General features: G+C 35.6%; 1 protein-coding gene across 1 annotated transcript; it reads right to left on the reverse strand.

The window, feature by feature from the left end:
* On the reverse strand, positions 1-23,439 carry LOC112522801 (histone-lysine N-methyltransferase, H3 lysine-9 specific SUVH4-like). The gene is made up of 15 exons (XM_025132111.1): positions 22,659-23,439; positions 18,556-18,612; positions 18,358-18,408; positions 17,307-17,361; positions 15,425-15,534; positions 12,364-12,531; positions 10,450-10,545; positions 9,379-9,477; positions 8,275-8,324; positions 8,108-8,190; positions 3,534-3,693; positions 2,565-2,670; positions 2,287-2,469; positions 322-549; positions 1-248 (listed from the first exon to the last, which is right to left on the reverse strand). Exons 1-15 carry the CDS (start codon positions 23,205-23,207, stop codon positions 135-137), a joined length of 2,109 nt encoding a protein of 702 aa, XP_024987879.1. The 5' UTR covers positions 23,208-23,439; the 3' UTR covers positions 1-134.
* Between the last annotated feature and the right edge of the window lie 759 nt (positions 23,440-24,198).

A 24,198-nucleotide genomic window follows, 5' to 3' on the forward strand; every position in this document is an offset into this window, starting at 1 on the left:
AAAGAGAGAGATAGATAGATACGTATGAATGATGTAAACATCATAATCATACTATATAACATAATTTATTATGCAGCTGCCATCCCTTCACCAACTTGAAAAGTTAAACAGAATCAAATATGCTAATACTAATACTAATACAATCGCTTGCGACACTCTGATGTACCACAATGGCATGGCAGCATCCTTACACTCCCATTGTTGTCTACAACGCTATCAAGCTCATATCCATAGTCATAAGTAAGCTCCTGATGCAAACAACATTCATTTCATTCGTTATTCACTTCAAACAAACAATCTTCACACAATTTAAACACATACCTGCATGGGGGGTATGTTGTCACAAGCAAACAGAACTACTCGCGCAAGTTTTACATCATGGTGCCAGCTTAAAACACACTGAACAAAAAGGTTTGGGTCACAACTGTGGTTGATAAACCTTGCAACGTTACCAACACACCCAGCGTCTATGCAAAACTCAGCCTCAGGCAAACCACCCTGATCATCCAATTCATTGCTTACAGATTCAGACACATCTCCCAACCTCCTCTGAAAATCAAAAACAAACAAAAAACTTCAGTACCTCTACAAAAACCATATTTTATTTGTTTCACTCCTTACAAATGTAAATAAGTAAAATCCTCCACATCCAATTCAATCATTAAATGCATGTATGGGATATGATCACATATAGGTCGCTGCACCTACTTTGATTTTGAAGTAATGGAGCAAACTATATGGCCAAGCATTCTTGCTGTAGTTGATTATTGAGGGCAAGAACCAACATCATTTTTCCCCTCCCTCCTATCAAACAACTCTGTAACCCTCCCAAAGTCCCACTCCAACTCCCTCCTTCCCGTTTGCCTAAGACAACTTCAACAAAACGAAAGATTATCCCAATATCACTTTAACAACCTAGAATGGATTCTACCCAAGTACTGAAGCAGTCGCGATGCCTTGAATCTAGAAAAAGTGATCGGTGGATGTACTTGAAGAGTATTTTCTCTTAATAGCTATTTTTGGCCCTTATCTTCTCAGTCTTCACATGGTTTATACTTGAAAAACCAAAAGGGATACAGCCATGTAACTTGGCTTATTCTTAGAAGTTCGTTCTTACAAGATTTTCTTCTTCGTCATTAGGCCACTGCATATCTTCTCCCATAAGTTCAGGCTGCCCACAATGCATTTATGCAAGTCACGTTGCATTAAATACTAAGCATGCTTTATAGTCCTTACCCGGGTTGACTTTCTGAACCTGCATGCAGCTTTTACCACGCATGTGACAGTGTACTTTCCTCCTTGTCTGTTGAAAAAGACAAACTCATCCGTTGACAGGATGCTAGTAACTGGCTTCCATTGTTAACCCATTTGTCAATGGCTATTAGTTGGCGTTGGTTGATCAGATGCTAGGCTTCCCACTGATCTTTTATCAGTTGTTCAGCACACGGACATTAATCTTGGATTAAATAACCAACTTATCAACATCAGGTCCTGATATATCATCCACTGATGACCTTAGATTTGGCTTGTCAGCACTTCTGCCTATTAGTAGCTAATCCTTGAGCATCAGGTGAGTACCCGACGAGGAAGAGCTGCGGTATCCTCAGCAAAGCTTCAATGGCTACAACTTTTAGTGTCAACTGCTAGTCATCAGTGTCGGTGCCTATAAATGGTCACTACTAACTTCACCTAAAATTAACCAAGTGTTTTATTAGTGTTTGTCTATCATCAGCTCTTCATTCTAACCAGGGATCAACATGTTCCCAGCAAACGACCAAACATGTCCAAAAACCACAACAATCTTCCCGGTGAACTAAAATCCCTCTGCAAATTTTGTAACTGTAGTCAATTTCGCATCTGAAAACCATCTCCAACGGGAACACCAATTGTAACACCGAATTTGGTGTAATGAATAGTAACACACCAAATTTGATGAAACACTATTTATTTAAACCGAATTTTATACCAATGGGAAAAGATAAAGAAGAATAAACCTAGAATCTAACATTTTGGTGTTACCCATTGGAGATGCCCTAAGGGTATCAAGTAGCAGAACAGTTTAACTCCTATATATTATTATTATTCGGAATTTTGTATGTCTGGTTTTCCATGGTATTTGATTCACAGAAGATATGGATGCAACATGTATGCTTCAAAAGATGATTCAAGCAATTATATTTAAATTGCAGCTTTTCCCTTTGAAACAGTAGTACCATCTACCCAATTTGAACAAGAAATGCCTTATATGTAATACTATGTTGGAGTATAATGAATATCTATATTTACCTCTCTTCCTCCAATCCCCTTCATTGTTTGCCAGCAATCAATTTCAAATATATAATCGTTTTCAGCAACATTGTCCAGCTCATTTGTCCTCCTAAGCTCTCCAATATATTCACACACCGGTGCACCAGAAGGGATAAAATCTTTGGTCTTGACAGCCCAACCTCTATCGGATGTACGGAAAACCTATTAAAAGAAAAAGTAACAACAATTAACTAAAATGAATGCATTTTCTAAGCTGCACATCTTGCATAATAGATAATCGACTTTGGATGTAAAACCTCAAGTTGATACTTTATCCCTTGCTGGGATATGCGGTTGATGCAACCAGGTCCACATCCACAGTTTGGTCCACATTCGAACACAACATCCTTTGGTTCAATCAATCTAAACCAGAGAAAAGAACATAATTCAGGAGAAGGCCAATAAACACAGAACATAATTTTATCAGTAGGAAGGCGACAGAAGCTAACTAATATGTAAACAAGCAAAAAATTAAAATGGATGAAATGGGTTTGGCCAGAATTGGAGAGCACTAATATACAAAATAGGATTACCAAGTAAAAAGGTTGATCCTGAAGCAGTTCGAAACGGGTGGAGACACCTTGTTTGACGTTGTGCAATTAAGAAGCTGTTTCAAGTGACAACATCCTCAGAACGCACACAGACATACGCACACACACAAATGCCAAATGTAAGAGGTGGCACGTCAGTTGCAAGTCACCTTGTCTGCATCATTCTTAATTACTTGCTGAATTACTTTTCATTAGGCGCAACGTTAATATAAAACTTGCCACAAGCATAATTGGAATGCACGGATTGGCCAGTTCCTATTCGGGAGCTGCAATTTCTTAACTGCAGCAGTTTCTACTCCTGCTAACAGTTTAGCACATTCTTTGTCATTACTATGGGGTCCTGAAGCACAAGGATATTTTACTTGTTGGTGTCAATTAGGCAGCCCGTGGACTTTTGTTGCTCAATAACCCCTGATGCTAACTAACTCACTCTTAAAAAATTTACCTCTTTGACATACTAGTTATCAATGGTTATAGTATTATCAGAAATCAAATAAAAATTAGGACTTGAAAATATAAAATAACATCTGACAGCTCAAAAATGCTGCAAGAATGCAATACTACCATGTCCTATCAACTCTTTTGTTGAGTATGGGACTTGATTATGCAACACCCGTCACATGTCAGTCCACAAGCATCGTACAATATAAGCTTCGGTATAGGGTTAAACACTACCTTCCCCCATTGCTTCGTACATATGGAAAATCAAAGCCGTTAAGTCTAGCACAAGCACAAGTCTTTGGATTCGTGCAATTTCCTTTGCATTCACATCCACCGGCAGTTGGAGGGAGGTTCAGATTGCTAGCAACTTGATTATACTTTGTATACGTAAAACCTAAGAAAATTCAAAAGACGTTGAGGTGTTAGTAAAACAAACAAAATGTAGAACAAACAGAATCTATAAACTGCAAATTATGTCCGTCGACTATCCACCTAATGAAATTGTTTAGTCCATTGTCTTCTTTTTGCGCTCTTGGTATATTGCATTCAGGAGCTAAGCAAGTAAGCAATGGTACTCAGCAATTCATTAATTGAATCTACATAGAGATGTTCAAGGAACAGCTGCTGTGACTTGACAGTGTCGCAGACTGCAACCATTAGCTTTTGTCGGTGATAAATTGATTATTGAATATCACAGCTGTGTAGATTTAGCTATACTATGCGTATAAATAGTCTTCTCATTTGTTCACATAGGCATAACAATTAGGCATGTTTCTTCTGTAATCTCTGATTGTAGTGACTAGAGAGGAGAAATCTGTATTCAAGAAAGAAAGAAGAAGAAATAAACAGAGGCTGCCATAGATGTAGATACGGGTTGAATTAACTCAAACTGAACCATGCAAATCTTGGTGTTGTGGTTGATTGCTTTTTTTCTCTATTATAATATTCTTATAAGTTTCTTGTTTGATTTGTGAATTGATTTATTGTATTTGTTCACTTCTTGATTTGTGAGACAAGCTAAATGGTGGGACTTGGCACACACATGCCAAGTTCGCGTACAACAATGTAGTCCACACAACTTCAAGTAAGTCTCCTTTTGCAATTATACATTGTCAAACCCCTAAATACGCGAACCTCCAAAGATGAACATCTATCATACCTCCGATGTGGCAGCTCTTTACAAGTTCCGTGACGAACTCTGCATTATGCAGACTATAACTCGAGGTTGATTTCTAACAGGTGGGAAGCGTTGGTGAAAGACAAATGACCTCAGAGTTTGAAGGAGAGATAAACTAGGAACTTGTTGGAAGGAAAGAATGAGTTGGGGTTGTTCTAGGTAAACAGATAATATAATAGATTAATAATTGCCAGTAATATAGTATGTGCAAATATTTTACTTACTTTATCATCAGTTCTATTATGGTAAGTTTTATAATGATAAGTCAATATTTAGGAGACAAGTTTTAGTTTTTCCAAGTCAATTTTGGGTTCCAAGAACAAATTTAAACCTCTCACTCTTTGGTTTTAATTTATTAAGTTTGAAATTGTTTCTCTAATCTTTTTTATTTCTCGGGTAAACCCCAAGTGGATATTTCAAGATCTACGTTGGTAGTTTATTCTTGAATTCTGGACGTGTGATAAGTATATGCACCCCTGTCTCTTCCTCACACTTGGAGAAGTTTGGTGGATTTTCAGTTTTCTTAATATCAAAAACAAAGCAAAACAGTCAAATCTGAAGGAATGAGTCCGATGGATGAAGCATAAAAAGAAGGCTCGAGATAGGAAGATAGTTAAAAAGTACATCCAAAATTAAATTATAGTACAAATGAATGAAATTATCATATATGTATTTACGTATCATTATCTACACTGCTACACATGTGGAACAAATAGATGCAAGTAAGTATTAAATCTAAGACTACAAATGATCACTTCTCCAATTCTATTATTTCAAATTCTTGTATCCAACCAAGAAGAAACAAGATTAAAACTCACAAACATGACAAGTTGCAAACACTCAAACAGAGAGACAAGAAAAGATAGCAACATATCTCTAGGTGAACTTATCATACAACCTTCGTCTCATACGCTACCAAATTGAAAATTGCATACATATACTTGAAAAGTAATTGGTTTGTTCCAAGATAGAGCTACCTATTTGGAGGCCAAAGGGGCTAGTCTTCAAAGACAATTGATATGGAGTTAAAAAAAAATTCTGCGTGTGACAAATGCTACAAACAAATTAATGTGCATGCTATATTTGAAACAAATTCCAAATTAATCTCATATTAGATATATGTGAGGTTGATTGTTAACAAAATATTTGGTGTCTATGGGCTAGGAAATGCAAGCACATGTATGCGTGTATAGACAGAGAATGAGAAAGAGAATGAGGTGAGAGGAAAACTCATGCACTAGAAAGACCCATGCAAGTGGCTTACATTAAGTGGGTATCTCCATCATGAATGCTTCACCATTTCTTTCTGCTAATCACTATATCCTCAATGTTTTCTCAATAAACAATTTAAGGAAAATCATATATTTTTCTGAAAACTAACTGAGCTAACCCATAATTTTTTGGGACATAGTACTCGGCTCTTCCAGAATATTTACATTTCTTTTTATGTAAGCATGCTTATTCATCTTCTGAAATTTGGACTATTTTAATTCAACCAGATGACGATCATAGAAGGGGATACATACACACAACACACACAGTCACACACACACACATTTATATATATTATGAGAAAGGGAGAGAAGGGGGTATATACGCGCGCGCACACACACACACATATATAAGAAAGGGAGAAAGGCAGAGCATATCACATTTTTTTGAAGTATATATAAAATGTATATATGGTGAGTTTGGAACCCTTGACCTCTTGAAAGGTTGGTTTACCAAATACCTGTGGGTTAAAAAACCTTGTTGTATATAACTTGCAATTTAAGAAAGAAAAATTAGAGATAAGAGTGAGGAAGCAGGATATATGGGTGTATATATTGTTAGGTGACCTGTGGGCATATAGAAGAAAATAGAGTAGGCTACAATATTGGTCCATGTGGTTTGTCAGTTATAACAGTTTTCGACTCCACAGTTTCCAAAATACAAGATGGCCATCATGGTTTGTCAAAATGTCCAGCTTTGGTCCCTCCCTCTAATGGCCGTTAAAAAACCTGTTAAGTGAGGGGAATTTTAGACTTTTTACACTTCCGTATCATCTTTCTTTAAAAATAAAAATAAATAGTGAATAATAAATCATTAATATACATTATATACACGTTTTACTCAAAACCAATACCCCCCCAACCATCCGCCTTCGGCCTTCCAGCCCATTCCCTGCCAGTACCACCAATTACCACCCATCACCAAAAGCAAAAACATCGTCCACACCACAACATAAAGGGATTGAGTTTCACGCATTCACCAGAGGGTGTTCATTGCTGCGGTAATAGAGAGATGGGAGAGGGAGAGAGGTGTTCGCCGGCGTAGTTGGTTCCTAGAGGTGGTCGACGATGTGTGGTTTGGGGGATAAATACGTGAAGAGAAACCATGTATATATTAGAGTAAAATACAGTTTGTATATGTATTAATAAACTATATTATATATATACTAATTAATATATATTACTAAAAAATATTTGAAGGAAACATAATACAAAAGTGTAAAAATCTAAAATGCCCCCTGACTTAATGGGGCTTCTTAACAATGTTAGAGGAAGGGACCAAATGCGGACACTTTTGCAAACCACAGGGACCAAAATTCTAGTTTACTTGAGAAAATAAATACACCGGCAGCAATATGAGAATTATACCCTAAAAAGAGTGAGCCACATAGCACGTGAGAACAGGGTTCCATTAATGTTAACAGAGGTAGGGAATAATTTAGTAAGAGATTTGACATTAGGAACTGCTATAGCAAAAAGAATAATTCAAGGGTCTAAAACTATAAGGTTGTGAGCAGGCCAGATCAAACTATTTAAGCCACTGTTGTCATTACTGCTTTCCCTCTTATTTTTGACAAATTCGGTTCTCTTACAAATGAGAAAACTAACATTAACTAAACTTACTTTTTGATGAAAATCCTTCATGTATGAGTGACCTTAGCATAATCTCTTCAAAGTTCTACAAAGCTGGTTGTCAAATCCAGTCTAGAATGGCAATGCATGATGAACAGCGACGTCTTAGAGATTCTTGTAGCTGCTTATTAAAATATATGCATAGTATACAGCAATTAACTATGAAATTGCAATTGTAATGAATGATTCGCATAATCTCTTCAAAGTTCTACAAAGCGAGTAGTCAAATCCAGTCTAGAATGGCAATGCATGATGAACAGCGACGTCTTAGAGATTCTTGTAGCTGCTTATTAGAATATATGCATAGTATACAGCAATTAACTATGAAATTGCAATTGTAATGAATGATTCATGAAAGATATTGAATGGTTATAGGGTTTATGGCTCTCGAGAAGCCAGATTCTCTCCCAAGGCTTTCGCCCAAAACACACTTACAAATTGATCGATCCCCTTTCTCACCTTCTGCCCCCTTAATTATACCAAGTAAAACTACTCTCACCAACTAAAACCCTGCATTACCCACTTGTACCACAGCCTACTATGTTTCACTATTTGACCCCACTACCCCAGGGAATAACAAACTACTTTTAATTAAGTTAATAACTTTGTAAAAAGGTTCGCTGAGGAACATTTGACATCATACATGAGTTGGTAGTACTAGCAAGCAGAAGGAATCAAACTGTGGAATCGCTGAGAGAAGTAGTTCAATAGTGAATAGACAAACTTACCGGTAATAGTTGCATCATCAATTGTATTGATAGCAGGTATATACACATCTTCTTGACCTTCAGCTACATCCAGGCATACCAACCTTGTAAAGATAAAATGCACATAAGTTTATCTGTTAAGAGTTATATAGCAGTAAATACTTGCACAACCATGTATTATGTCATACTGAGGTGATTTAATAGGAATCCTTGAGGAACGCCCATTGCTATACTGAACCTGTATTAGAAATTCAAATGGAAAGTAGATATGCATATAAGAAACCATTACAGGCTATATAATATGATAGATAAAAGTACATACAAGATGCATTCTTCCATGCAAGGATGCAAGTTAAGAAAACAGCCCTTTAGAAGTGTCGATCAATCATTATTTTAACTTACCTAAATAAAATAAAAAACAATTTGCTTCCCCTACCCTCACGAATGGTTCTGATTGTTATTCGGCTGCAGTGCTAGAAAGATTGTGTTTTACAGGGATGGGACACATTAGGTAGTAGATAATAAAGGTGGAAATTGCTGCATGTAATCATTATCGAAATTCTCTTTAAACTTAACCAAATTATGTTGCCAAGACCAAGCACAGAAGAGGCTAGTTGTACAAAAAGGAGAAGGACCCAAACCAAAATTTAGTGACAGCACATCATCATTAATTGGTTATTTTCCCCACCCACCCTGCTTTTATATAGTAGACCCAAAATCCCTAAAGAGAATTACCCCCTTAGACTCCCCTAGGAAGTACCATCATCTTTCCTTATTGAAGACAGATATATCATTATACCTCCATGCCTTCTTAAAATGCAAAAACTGCACCCCAGAATTACAGGCAAAAACTGTTAATCATCAATGTACTTCTTAGAGCTTCAACTTCCATTACATAAAATTTTTGTTACTGTTGGTTAAAGTACTTTGAGCATGTGTTTCAGAAACCCAACATCATATTCTGTAGTCAAAACTAGCAGTTGAGAGTCTAAACACTTTCAATGCTTTATATAAAAGTACTTAACATTAACTTAAAAACCCACTGTCGATTAGCCTTTAGTGCTGTATTTGTTAAAGCATCTGATAAATAGAGTGAACTTTTTTGTATTCTTTGTTTTGTTTAATGTACTAGAAACAGATGCTATGAATCAGAGCAAAGGACTAATATATTGCTACCCTTTCAAATGTATAATGTATAATTACATTTTACAATCAATGCTGGATGTACAGTAAACAAGATGCTAAGAGATAAAAGTACGAAATTTGGAAGACCAAAACACAAATTAGTTAACCTGATTCCTTGTCAACTTAGGCTGTCCTTCAAGACGCTTCAGGCGATACTTATCAGCAACAAAACCAGAGAAGCCATCTGCAGGCCAGCATTCAGACACCTGAAAAACACTGTACACAAATGACGATATTGATCGAACATCTGAATCTTACTAACTGAAAATTTATACCTGTCATCATCAAACTGAATCATCTGATTTCAAAAAACATTTAATATGAAAATATTCAAGAGAACGGTCTCTCAGGTTTCTGTTTAAATTACTGCCAGTGCCAAGAGAGCGATTATGCATTTAAAGAAATTGAAGTATCAACGATAAGAAATTTGATAAAATCTCTCTACAACTTTTTATCGCATCAACAAAAAAAAATTCTTGACAAATACATTTAGTTGATTTACTGCGTGATGATTTTATTGAAAAAGATTGACGTCGCGGTATTTATTTCACCCAAGATTGGGTCTCTCTACCAGGTGAAAGACAAACAATTTAATAATGAAAGAATAACTATAAGTTACAATAACAAAGAAAGGTTACTTAACAAACATTTATTCATAGACCCTGTTTAGAATCCAACAGAAGGCAAGAGTACATACTATTATAGCTCATATAAAAGCTAGAGTGACTTAAAAACATTTCTTAATTGATTCATACATAGCCCTTCATCGAATTCACCATGAAAAGAGTGTTCATCTTAAAGAAGTAGCAAGATTACCCGAGGGAATCCACATTGTTGAATTTAGTTTGTCCCTTTAAACAGGCTATAATTTTAGCTTCTCTGGACTCTCGCTTAAACTTCCACTTAGAAGCATATTCTTTACCTGTTCTGTAATATAGTTATTAGAGAATTATAGTTGTCATGCATAATACAAAGCCATGACAATAGCATTGGAGGCTAACATACAACAACATAGAGCTTTTAGTATCATCGCACATTGAATTTGGGCCCCAGTTTAAATATTTAGTTGGCAGAACTGATATATCATAATCAACATGGTGTAGTAACTAAACAAATCAAGATGCCAATAACTTGTTGGCATCAGAGAGAGAAGTTTCTAACCAAATTAATGTATTTACCTTGTACAGACCATCATACGTGTATAATCTGAATGAGTGATGGCCACCTGTGTGTCCTCGTACAACCCTGACAGGTGTAGCTTGCTCCATACTGTTCTGTACACATAAAAGAATATAGATTCTTGACAAGACACAGAGAAGAAAAAAGAGCAAAAATAAAGAATGGGTGGAGCAAGAACGAAACATGTATATACTTCATATAAGGGCAATAAAGGGAAGAGAAGCTTTATATTTCAAATGAAAAGGTCACATTCACTTTACAGAATTCCTACTAAAATCAGACAGAGGTGGCAAATGTTCCACTCTGATGCTCTATCATCCTTACACCTTATTACAATGGGAAATGTCTGCACTAGTTAGATCGGTACATGCTTGCACATGTCACCTATTAATAATTATATGTACGTATGAACATGACAAGGAAGAGGATTAATGAAGGCAAGGCACTAAATAAATTATGCCAGAATCTGCTTGGCAAAAACCACGTTGATAGTTTACAATAGGACAACATAGCAGGCTTATTTAATAGGTATTTTCCCATTGCATCGGCATTAAATAAAAAACGTAAGTTGGTAAGTAAAATCGTGTGATATATTTATGATTGTATTTTAGAGAAGATTACACACACGTCTATATATATACAACTACACAATGTAAAAAAGAAATCATATTGCTACACTAAGAAAGTAAAGACCTAATTTACTATATCAAACACTCCTCAAGTTGGAGCGCAGATGTTAACATTGCCCAACTTGTTACGAACAAAATTTATTTGTGTTTTTCATAAAGGCTTTGTAAGAATGTCTGCAAGCTGGTACTTAGTCCTGATGTGCATTGGTTTGGTTGGGTTGATGGAGGGTATGTTTGTGTTCCCACAACACGGTCTCTAATAAGAAGACAATCAACCTCAATGTGTATGGTCCTCTCAAGAAATTGATTCTTGGCTATATGAATAGTTGACTGGTGATCACAATACAATATCAACAAGTTGTTTGTAATCACTCCAAGCTCTAATAAGAGTCTCCTTACCCATGTCATTTTGCAGGATATATCTGCCATAGCTCTATACTCTGACTCAGCACTTGATTGGGGATATCAGTAATCACAAAAATGGGAATACCTTGAGTTTCAGTTGATGGAAATTGGTGCAAGGGCAATGGCAGCTAGGGGTTATAGGAGACTGGGATGATAGATGCACCGGCTTGGGGGGGGTGAGGTTTCAGGCAACAGCTAGGCTCCAACAAAGTTTTAAAGAGAAGGCTATGACACCATGAAATCATGTGATATATTTATAATAATCATATTGCTACACTAAGAAAGTAAACACTTAATTTACTATATCCAACAGTAGGAAATTGAGATGCATGCATACTTTCAAACAAAACATATTGGTGTTAATAGTTTTTGCTTTAGGGTCATATTCAGCACTATTTAAATAATAATAAAAACTGACAATTCAAAACATCTTTTTTCTTTTTCCTCCTACATGGAGGCTGACCAGATATGAGAAAAAGAGAATTTTACGAGCACCACTTCAGGAAACAAGATATCAGAGATTATATTGACATGAAGTAGTTAAAAACGAATTGACCTGAATAAAGAATTAGTAAAAGTGCAACATTCCTTACTACACAATGTAACATGTCACAAAGCTCAAACACTCATAATGCAATAATCATCTTTCCAAGTTCCAACGCAATCTTAATGTTTGCTCACAGTATCTAACCATAAGAACTATAATCACAGTATATGTAGGTTTGAGTTTCATATTTTTCAAGCACACTTGGTAAAGGAAAATAATAAAAGAAAGCAATAAAAATGATAGACTTGAATGATAACTTTAACTCCATAATAGCCTTCCAGATTTTAATGTTTCGCCATGTAGGGAGGGTCTGGATGCAGAGAACCACTCACTTTTAAAGCCAAATTACCACATGACATCTCTTGATGTTTATTGCCCATAAAATTATTTCCACCTTGACCGGTATAAACAACATCTTCCGAGTTATCCAGATCATCTTCGTTTTGACCAGACAATATAATTGCTACAGCTAACGGAAATGTGCACCCTTTGAACTCCTCCTGCAATATTAAACACACCATGCTTGATAAGAGTTAACTACAGGGAGCTAGTGATATGATGCATTCTTCATCTAAATGCAAACACACTAACTCTTGATGAAGTGTCAGGCAACATGGTGGATCATGTATGTGAATGCATACACATCCACTCTAGCAAAGGTAATTCAAAAGACTAATACTAATTATTAAAAGAATAACTACAAGTATATGGTCCCTGGTTACCTTTATATTGTTCTTATCCTATGTGCTGATGTTTGTAGGATACTTTGAGACTGACGACATCTTTTAGTAACTTAATCATAAAGTTGACTACCATTCCAGAACTTCAGTCACTTTAGAATTCCACTATTCAATGCTTTCTCATAGAGCAAAACATGCCTTGAAAAGGGATTCGGTTCTTTAGAAAATCTTTTTTATTGAACATAGAAATAAGTCGAAGACATGAAATGATGAAATCAAATTCTTGAAGCTTCATAAAGCAACTAGCTCAAGTCATTATTTCCCACTCGAAACATCCACTGTGATAACCCACAACGATTAAAACAACCAAACCATATTAGAAATATGTGCAGAGAAGTCATGGTTTCTTAAAAACTCTTAGTTTAAGACGGTATTTGCCTAAACATACAAAACCTAAAGTCATAACATAGGGCAAGCACATAAGAACAAATCCAGAGGAAACATATATGAGATGAATTTAGAGAAGTGTAAAAAACAAATGAAAATAAACTTGCTACAGCCTACAAAGATGAAAAAGGAAATGAATGGTTCCAATCTGAAAGTACTGCTGAACATAAGGTAAGGTAAATTTGTACAAATAGCTACCTGTGAACTAGAACACATCAAGGCAGACACTTGTTATGGGATATTCACAAAATCAAACATGACGAGCATGATAGGGTCACAGGATTACATCCACAAGGGTATGGTGTCAGCATGGGAGTAGCTTAATAACAAGATTAACCATTCTTAACTCCACCTGTCTTAATGTTCTTAATGTTGCTGCTCCAAATATACACAAATTCAGATGAAATGGCATCAATCAATTTGAACCGGAGAACAAGAACAAAATATTGACAGTGCCCCATGATTATCTGTTTAGGCCAACATGAGGTAAAATGACCAACAGGACAGGTGCTAGGCATATCACACTAACATGCTAGGACAGCACAGTTAACAGATTCTCGGGCAGCTATACTTTATGTGCCCAACATTCTACTTCACAATTTTGCGAGACATACTGCACTTACTCTTCAATTTTGTGAGACATACTTGCTCCTGTCACAAATTCCTCCACTCTCTTTTGTCTATAGAGAAATCTTGAAAAAGACCATCTCGTTCCTCAAACTCAATTTCATCTTTGACTCTTACATGAACGCAACCCTATAAAATTTACCAAGATGCTATGGAAAAATCTTTCGACTTCTCTGTTGCACCTCCTCAATTGCCCACTTGTCTTTCAAGAACCAAAAATGAAACTTCGTAGGGATGTTCAGAAAAAGCTGTCAGATCACTCAAACTGGTCGGATCAAGTCAAAATGGACCGTTTATGGCGACATGAGCATTCTAGTGGTCTGGTTCGGTCTGAAAAATAGCCAAATCAGGCGGTTCGGTCCGATCTATGGTTTGAACGTTTTTTGAGCGGTTTGGACCGAACAGACCGCCAATTTAAAAAATTGTAGTTTTTCATGTTGTAGGCCCAACATTTATGACCTGATTAAATAAAAGGTTCCATCCGAGACATTAGATTTTTTGTTTTCACTTTTTCAATTGTCCATGTTCCCTAAATCGGCACAATCTCAAAATCACCAAAAATCAAAATCCAAAATTCCAAATCGCCCTTCGGTTCCTTAAATCAATGTTTGTTTAATTTTGGAGATAAATGTTTCTTCTATAATTTGGTATAATGATTTTTTTTATAATGTTGTATAGATAGATGTTTAATTTTGGAGATAGATGTTATGTTTTTTTAGTTTAAAGACCATAAATAGGCCCAAACTGGTTAGACTTGACCGCCTTTCTGCGTTCCAGTTGAACAGATTTGGTCACTTGATGCCAAACCACTCGGTTTGGAAAATTTCCTGAACCGCTATTGCGGTTTGGTTTATGGTTAGGGGGGTTAAACCACCCACACTGAACCACGAACACTCTCTAGAACTTTGATTAAAAGATTTATCTTAAGCAACATTTCTTGTCTCGTTCATGCCACCTTGGAGGGACATGTGACCATTTTGATTCCTCATCGTTGACAGTTTCTTCATCAATGATGTTTCCATCAACAGTTCCCTACAAAGTTGTTGGGGTTCATCAATGGTTACGGCAAGGGTGAGAGCAGAGTGAAAATGGGAGGGAGAGCAGAGCAAAGGAGACAAAAAATAATAGATAAGAGAAAGGAGACAAAAAAGAGAATTAGGATGATCAGTTACGTGAATCTTCAACTCTTCATAAAGAGAAAGGAGGGAATATTTTCAAACTTCTATTCAATGGAGTTGGAAGAGGAAAAACTGCAAAAAGCAGGCCGAGCTAAGTGTTAGTTTGATCCTGAATCACACCATTGCTAAAGTTTATGCAGTATGGCAATATACAAATAAAATTCAACTATTATCACTGCAAAAGTTGAAAATTATTATTCAAAAGTGGTGGTCGTTTTCATTCTTTTCTACCTAATATTGTTATAAAACATGCCCACCGCAGGATAGCTTCTTCAATGCAAAGCCATGCAAGACTAAGACTAACCTTATGTTTATGGTGATCATAGATTTATATGAAAACGATACGAAAAGCTAAGTAAACAGTTACTGTTAAGCGAACCGGATAAATATTTGGCTAGGAAAGCCCATGAAAAGAACATGAGACTATCGATCAAGCCCACTTCCACAAAAATAGCTCATACCATTTTTCTGTAAGATTGTCCCATATAATCAATGTCGTTAAGCCAGTGACTATGAAGACCTACAGCAACCATTTCAGCTCGTGAATAAAATTGATAACCAACGTCAATACCTGCAGAAATTTCATATGCTTTAGTTTAAAAAAATCACAACATAACTAAATTCATTGATAGTTATAACTTATAACTAACCGATAGAAAGAGCATGTGTCAACATGATAGTCTTTGTTACTCAATTTCATTTTCACCCAAATCATTTGAACAAACCAATTAGATTTTCTAATGTTAAGGTTGTCAAAAGAAAATAGAAATGAAAGGCAGAAGGAAATAATATTTTCAAGTTTTCTACATTGTCTATAGAAGAAAGCACACGTCCGGATAAAAATGTGATTGAAGTTCTATTACTTGTTTTGTAAAGGAAATTACAATATTTTATTATGAAGAAATCTTTGACCCAACATTCAAGATTACCTCTATCGGTTGTTTATTGTCCCTTGTAGATAATTTCAGTTGGTCCTTGAGCCAACTGGATGTAAAATATGCTTTACAAAATGGTGATATCGAAGAAGTGTCTATGTGTCCATCATCAGGATTGAAAAAGTTTATAGGTCAAGACAAATTTGTAGATTAAGAAAAATCCTTATATGGCCTTAAATAGTCTTCAAGAACGTAGTTTGAACATGATGGAAAACCCATAAAGAGTTATAGGCATCACCGGAGTTAAGCCAACTATATTACGTTCTATAAACATTCCATAAAGGAATATATTGCAATCTTATTTTTCAAGATTATCATATGTGTTGTTCAAACAACGTTCTTGAAGACTATTTAAGGTCATATAATGACTTCCTTTAATCTATAAACTTTATCTTGACCTATAAGCTTTTCAATCCTGGTTATGGACAAACAGATACTTCTTTGGCATCACCATTGAGAAAAGCATTTTTCTATATCATGCTGGTGCAAGCACAATCAAAGAAAAACTTGAGGATGGTCCAATAGCAAGTTTATCCTTGATGGAGTATTTGACAACCAAGATTCTTGCCATTGGACTACATGAGGGACAATTTGACTTTTTAGGAGGCAAGCTAGCAAGGAAAGACATCTACAAGTAAGCTTGTGGGGAGTGTTGAAAAGGTGAATAATTTAGTAAATTTCTGCAAAATATTCTATATTCTCTTGTAAATATAGCAGGTTGGGTCAATATCTTTACCCAAAAAAGATTGGGTCAATATCTTTACCCCAAAAAACATCGAGTCAATAACCTAGCAAGCGATTTGGGATTTAAATGATTGCTACAATCATACGATTTAGCTAGAATACTTGATTTTATACAAAATTTATTTAAATTGTAATCCTATTTGAATTAAAATTGTACAAGGGAAAAAAGTACTTTTTTCTGCTCAAGACTTCATAGAAAAACAATTGTATCAATTCTGACACAAGTTAGATTATCTGAAATGACTATCATGTATATTTAGATAAACCACTTAAGTATCTGTTTGATCACCAAATCTCAACCGACTAGTTCTACTTAACAAACACTAAGTAAGCCTTAAGCAAATGCTATCTTAAAATAATGAAAAAGAAACAAGATCTCTTTAAGAGATAGCGTGTTTTGAAAAGGTGTCAATCTTGATTGATGTCCAAGAAAAGAACCTTTTGGCAGGTACAGTAACGATATGGCTTTTATTCCCTTACATGTTTTTCTGCTTTTCTCTATTTTCACGGGTTTATCAAAGCCTGGTCACTTATGAAAGAATATACTATTATTTGAGCAAAAATGCATAAACATCTTCCACTTCCCTAAGTTCATTGATAAATAATCATGATATAAAGCAGAACATATATTTGTATTTTAGAAAGGAGGCAATTATTCACCTACCAGGCAGGTGACCAAATCTTTTTATAGGGAACAAAACTTCATTACACTCTAACATCTGCATCATTCAGATATCAAGAAAAGAAGCACCATCAACACACAACACAAAACATTTAACTAAAAAGCAGGCAAAACACATGTGAGGGTGCACAAAGAAAGGTATTTCCCTCCCAGCCACCCACGTAGCACACAAGCCCTAACAACAATAAGACTTTCCAACTTCCAGTGCGTAACGCGCGATTAGAATTCAAAACAAAAAAACAACCATGCTGGAAAGAACAAAAGATGGAAGAGAAAAATCAAAGCCACAACTCTAGTTTTGGCAGTACTCTAATGATAAGAGAAGTATGGAAAACAGCTAAGGACCAGTCCGAGGTAAGTTCCTATGTGGTTAAGAGTGAAGATGTAAAACCACCAAGAACTGGTCTCATGTGCTAGGGCCCGGTTCTTTTGGCACCTCTACTGCCATAATTATGTACTGATAAGTTTTAGAACTAGTTCCCAAGATATGCCTCTTTTTAAAACTACTTCCTAAATTATATTTGTTTTAAAACCACCTTTGCAAAATATGCTTGCTCCTACAACTACTACGTGAAATATGCTTGTTTTTAGAACAACTTCCCAAATATGTTTGTTTTCAAAATATAATTTTTTATGTTTTCAGAAAAAATACAATACATGAGAAAACAAGCATATTTGGGAAGTAGTGTTCAAAACGAGCATATTTTGGGAAGTAGTTTCGAAAACAAGCAAGTTTTGGGAAGATGGTTTGAAAACAAGCATATTTGGAGAAGTACTTTTAGAAAAGGCATATTTTGGGAATTTGTTTCAAGTATTAATGATACTTTTAACCCTTAATAATGAATGAACAATGAAGCATAAAAATTATTTTCATAGCCAAAAATCTTAGCTAGTTGAGAACATTGATTGTGTGTTTGGCGCTACTTCCCAACTCTTAATAGCCATGTAATCATGTATGTCCTTCAAGTACATGTAAGTGCAGTTATTTTCATAAATTATGATCCTTTACAATGTAAGGCAAACAAAAAGTTACCTTAGATATGGCCTTCATATCAGGACGCTTAATAGATCGCATACCATCTTTCTGCACATGTTTAGTAAGGTCAACGGTGATTCAGCAATACCAGAGATTGAACACATAACTTATTAAGCCAAGCCAAATTTCAATAGTTATAAACTGAAGTACAACAAACAACAAAGCAACTAATGCAAAAAACACCTTATATATTACCTTCAAATCAAGATGTTTTGCAAGCTGTTTACCATTACTTTCACATGCATTCTGTTCCTGCATGTGTTTGTTATGTTAGTGCAATAAAGTAAAGAAGTTCATAAGAAGAATCCATTGTCAGGATAAGGAACAAAGCGAATACAGAACAGGACGTCAAGAACTCATGAAGCAATTAGTAATTAATTTCAGTGACAACCAAATAAGATAGCAAAGTAGAAAAGATGATTGACACCCAAGTGTTGGTACTTAGTAATGAGGAATAACCATAAAATGGAAGAAAAGCGATTGTGAACTTGTGATGCAGATTCACATGACATAAAATAACCATAACATACTACTGATATCAATCTACTGCAAACCAAAAAACAGCCTTGACGGCTATGAGCATATAACATAAGGTGGGGTGCACACGTGTACCTATACATGGTGTCAGAAGAAAATGAAATGGAAACAAGCTTCGTCTACAACTATTCATTTCTCCGTGGTATAGAATCTATAAGATAGATTTAATATAAATGCATCCCAAAATATGAATAATCATGTTGACCACCAAAGGGAGATATAAACATATTCTATCATCCAAACGTTACTACCTATCCCACACAACCACATGATCCACATCCCCGGGATTATTCCCTTCGTGCATAATGCCTCCTTTCTGGGATTTCCGCATTATACCAGTGGTACTATTTTGTTAGCAAAATCTTCGAATCAAGACATTTGAGATTAGAATTTTTAAGTTGGGCCAAGATAAGGTGTATTAAAAGTGGGTTAAGACTTAAGATTCATATCATCAGAAATCAGATTTGAGAAAATGTTTTGAGTCCCAATATGAATTTATTAAAGGAGGTATGGGCCATACTCATTCAGTTTAAGCCCACAGCACACTGTAGGTATATAGGCAAGAGCCTTCCTTAACCTTTATTTTGCGGTACACCAAGGTATTTGACGAGAAATAAAGAAAGAAGGTAGAATTAACATTATAGAAAAAAGTAGAATCAAAACCAAGTTTTAAAGAATTGAAGGAAGATCAAAGGGATTCAGGGCTGGCATTGAAGGCGTGAAGTAGATTATCGAAGGAATTGTTGGTGACTTCAGTGTCATCAATCATTTTTGAGATTGACTTGTGATAAAAGAGATTCAAGGTCAAGCATTAAGACAAGTTTCGTGGTGCAGAGTGCATGCTTGTATGTGCTGCCTTGAACCTTAGATTGCCATAATGCAGGGTTCAAGTGGGTAGCACCCCCTTGCGGGGTTCTAGGGGCAGAGCCCCTTGGCGGTGGTTGTATTTGATGGGCATCAGTGGCAGGGGGAAGCAAGCAGCAGCATCAGCTGATGCATCCACATCCACTAATGACCATCTGCTTTGATGACATCGACAGTTGTAACCATTTCTGTAACCACCCTTAACCGCTCATATAACCACCTATAAAAGATAAATTCTATCTCGATATATATATATACTATATATATATGTGCAGATATAACTAGAGGTGCACAAAAACCCGACCAACCCAGTCAACACAGCCCAACCAGAAGTCACTCGATATTTGATCAAGTTTTAAAACCTTCAAACCGTAGTTAATGGGTTGGAATAGGGTTAGAGTTTAATCAAGTGTTCTTGATACACGATCCAAGATTTTATCCGAGTGATTGAAACCGCATACCCAGAATTTCTAACAGGAGTCGCATAGCTTCAGAAAGTTAAAATCCCTGATGAGATTTTGATGTATATGCATTTGGTTTAATAAACTCAAATTGTAAAGAAGCAAGTCAGTTGATCGTAAGAAGTATACATGCATGCCAGAAATTCTGAATAAGTGTGATGCTCATTGGTTATAAAACCCAACTGGGAATAGCTTGAATCCATGAAGTTTAATAGCCAAGAATTGAGATAAAAGGAAGTTTAGTTGGGCTTTGTGTCAAACTAATGCTAGGTAAAGAGGAGTTGATTATGTGTTTCCGTCAAGAATCAATAGTGGTATGTTTGATTTTAACAGAGTGAAGAATGGAAGGGAAGAAATCATAACGGGGCAATTTTTGTATGTTGGAGTATGGCATATAGTTTGTTGCCATAAAGCATATGGCCTAAGAATTCAAGGCGTAAGAGCTAGTGCTTTAATGCTTGATTGCTTGGCAGTCATAAAGCTATTTCGTATAGAGTCGGTTCGTTTATGTATCAGAATGTGATACTAGTAAGATGTCATAGACTATATAAGGCTAAGTATATTCCAAATATCTTACACGTGAAACTGTATTTTCGGTTTTAGAAATAAGGGACTTTCAAGGACTCCCTTTTCAAATTGTTCGGACTTCTTGGGCAAGCTTTGCTTTTGCATACTTTTTGTTGGGGGTCCTCACGAAAACTACCGGTCTACTCTTTGAAGTAGACATGTTTGCGTACATCCGCCCCCCACTCCCCCCCCGACCCTGCCTCCGCACAGGATATACCAGACCTTTTGCCTTGGTTTTGGACTTTCGAGGACTCCAATCAAATGCCAGGTCAAACCACAACCGACATGAGTTTTATGTTTGTTGTAAGATGAAGTCAGTGCCAAAAAAAGCTTTGTTCATAATAAATATCGATGTCGCATAATTTTTGTCAAGAATGATTGTGTTAAGAAACATATTTATCATATATTTGTGTGTGTTGCCAAATCTAAATGCCAAGAAATTTGTATTGCTAAGGATAACTAGTCAAGTGTGAATAATTACTTTCGTTCTAAGTGTATATGAACGTTATTTGCTAAGGAATGTAGTTAAATTGTTTCAACGTGCTAATTGCAGGTAACCACATGTATGTGAATGGGAAAATATGTTCAAAACAGATTGTAAAATATATTAATATACACATATACATATCTTCATCTTGTTGAGTTTATTGAGTAGAGAAAACCTCTTTCTTATTTATGTCTCACATTGAATGAGAGAAAACCTTTCAAAACCCGCTACAACTGAAAACTAATCTCCAGCTAGCTCTAAAAAAGCTATCCATGTCTTTCACTCTTCAAAAGACCTCACAAGTCCATTGACTTTTTGATTGTGACAAGCCATAATCACTATATCTCATTGTAGGCCTTACAATATAGCAAGTAGCAACTAAACGAATATAAGCACACATAAACACTCTATGGTAGCAGACGGACAATTGTTTGCAAGTCTTACTTAAATGCTTCACTACTTGATTCATATTGCAACACTAGGTTGGCTTCATCATAGAAGAGCTAAGAATCAAAAAGGCTAAAACGCCCTTCTTAACTCATTGCATTTGGCTTTCTTGTGCGGAATGCACCATCTTATGGCACACTCTTTTGAAATTTGTTCTTTAAATGGTTCCTCAATTTGATAAATCTTGTCCGTTGCAATATCTCTAGACCTCTTTCTTTGAGACTAGATATACTCATTGACCCTCAATCTGCTCATTTAAAGTTTGATTCTGCATTATTAGTAACTTTCAACCTGCATGGTATTTCATCCACTACTCACTTGCAAGGCTCCTCATCTTCAAATAGGACACCACATATACTAGAATTGTATGAAGTTCGACATCAATACTCTTTAATGAAACCATCAACCTATTTGAAACTTCTCCAAATCCCAATGGCGAATGTCAGTGATATAATCACCATCAATCAAATCCACACAATCAGATTTTTTATGCAAAAGAAGAATCTCTTTGCTCACCCATTTATGTATAAGAAAAGGCAAGACTGCAGATGACTATAGCACATAACATAGATCTTATCTAGTTGCTCCAAGATTTTACATGGATATGCCCAAAAACTGGTAGTAAAGCTTGTACTGGGTGCATGGGTCTCTAATGCCAGACATAATATCAAGTAATACTCTAAAACAAAGATAATAGTAATACGATTTATTTAGATTAATAAGTTTATAATGTAAAAGATTTAGTTGTACCATGCAATGTTCCTTTTAATGCATCAATTATTTTGTTTTTGTTTTTCCATTGTTTGGCATAGAATTAGGTTTTCTTTTTTTCTTTATTCATGAAACTAGAAACAAACATGTACAACTTCAATTTACAAAAGAAAGCTATAAAATTAAAGACATAACATATAAGATGATTTATGGTTGGCAATGACCTGAAAAAAATGGAGGTAGTATTTATCGTATATTCTAAGAGTTTTTTTGACCCTTGCTTTATCATTCCTGGTATGAACCACATATGAAGCAACACCCTCAGTAGCTGGCGAAGGTGCAGCCGAATGATAGGTTTCCAACTCCCTCTTGGATGGTGTTGGCAAACCACTTATGGGTGTGTTTGACTCTCCGTCACCAACATCTTTTTCGTGGCCCAATGAATTAATCTTGGTAGCTAGGCAAGAAGTAGTTTTGATCTCACTCTGCGAAAGATTTGGCAAGCAAATTGTCGGGGAATATTTTGGTTTTCTCTGTGATGCTCTATTATCAGCAACAGCATCATTCTCATGCAATTGTGTTGAAAATGAGTGTCGTTTGCGAGTGGGGCCGTAATAAGGTCTTTTACTGTCAGGGATTTCTCTTAACCGCGGACTAGATCTTTTGTTGACAGGAGATTCCTGGGATACGATCTTTTTCTGGACTCGCTGGCCAAATTTTTTGGTGACGGAAACATCCAATGTGCCATTGGCGAAAGATTTATGAGAGCCCATAGAAATGATCCTTTGAATGTCTCAACTAGGGTTACAGGGACTGGTAAAATCAAAAGCTGAGAAAGAAACACAAGATTCTCAAATAAGATCCCGTTTGCTACCCTAAAAATGCAAGGGTTTAAAATGATAAATACAAGCACATTTTCTGAAAATTTTGTATGGTTTTGGAATGAAGAGTATGCAGGTAAGAAGGGGGAGAGTCAAGATCTGGAGTTGAATTTGAGAAGAGAAAAAGAAAAGGAAAAAGAAAAACCTGAAATGTAGATGGCATGGAAATGGAAATTGGAAAGGACGGAGCGGAGAAGAAGGTTTGGATTTATTAATTTTATTGGGCTTTGGAATTTTTAAACCCAACAAGCAATAAAAAGATGGATTTCAGCCCATTGGGCTCTTTTATTCTTACAAGTTACAACTTACAAATACAAAACAAGAGGAAATGAAATTATTAGTGTTTGTTTTATTAAAAAAAGGTCTTGTGATTTACTATTCAGATTTTAAAATAAATATAAGTGAGGAGATAATTAAATCAAAAACATAAATAATATATATATATATATATATATGTATGTATGTTAGAGGAAATAAATAAATGGATATGGAACAAATGATTGCAGTCACGTGGGTACATCTCCAATCATACATCATTCTGTATTTCATTTCTATCTCTCTCTTTTAATTAAAGGTGTTTGCTTTTACTTCATAGTTCATAGTATACTATTACTGCCCATCTGTGATATACAAATTTCTTACGTTATGAATATTTATGATTTATTATTTATAATTTAAAAAAAAAAAAAAAGTATTTCTGAAACCAAGAGTCTTACGTTTCATTGAATAATTATAAAGAATCTAAATTAGGACATGGCCCACCTTCAATATCATATTAAATGTGTATCTTATCACTTCCTTACTCACGTGACGTCACGTGTATTAAAACCAACGACTACTTCTCTTCTTCCGGTTATTAATTATATACACATTTTTTTACTTT

This window comes from Cynara cardunculus (assembly GCF_001531365.2).
Source record: "Cynara cardunculus var. scolymus isolate 2C chromosome LG 12, CcrdV1, whole genome shotgun sequence".
NCBI classification, from domain to species: Eukaryota; Viridiplantae; Streptophyta; class Magnoliopsida; order Asterales; family Asteraceae; genus Cynara; species Cynara cardunculus.

Excerpts from the sequence above, each read along its gene's own strand:
- LOC112522801 (XM_025132111.1), bottom strand. The coding sequence starts at position 23,207 with ATGGGCTCTCATAAATCTTTCGCCAATGGCACATTGGATGTTTCCGTC. Across the intron at positions 18,409-18,555 it reads CAAAACATCTTGATTTGAAG|AAAGATGGTATGCGATCTAT; the intron begins GTAATATATAAG and ends AAACATGTGCAG. Across the intron at positions 550-2,286 it reads AGGGGATTGGAGGAAGAGAG|AGGAGGTTGGGAGATGTGTC; the intron begins GTAAATATAGAT and ends TTTGATTTTCAG.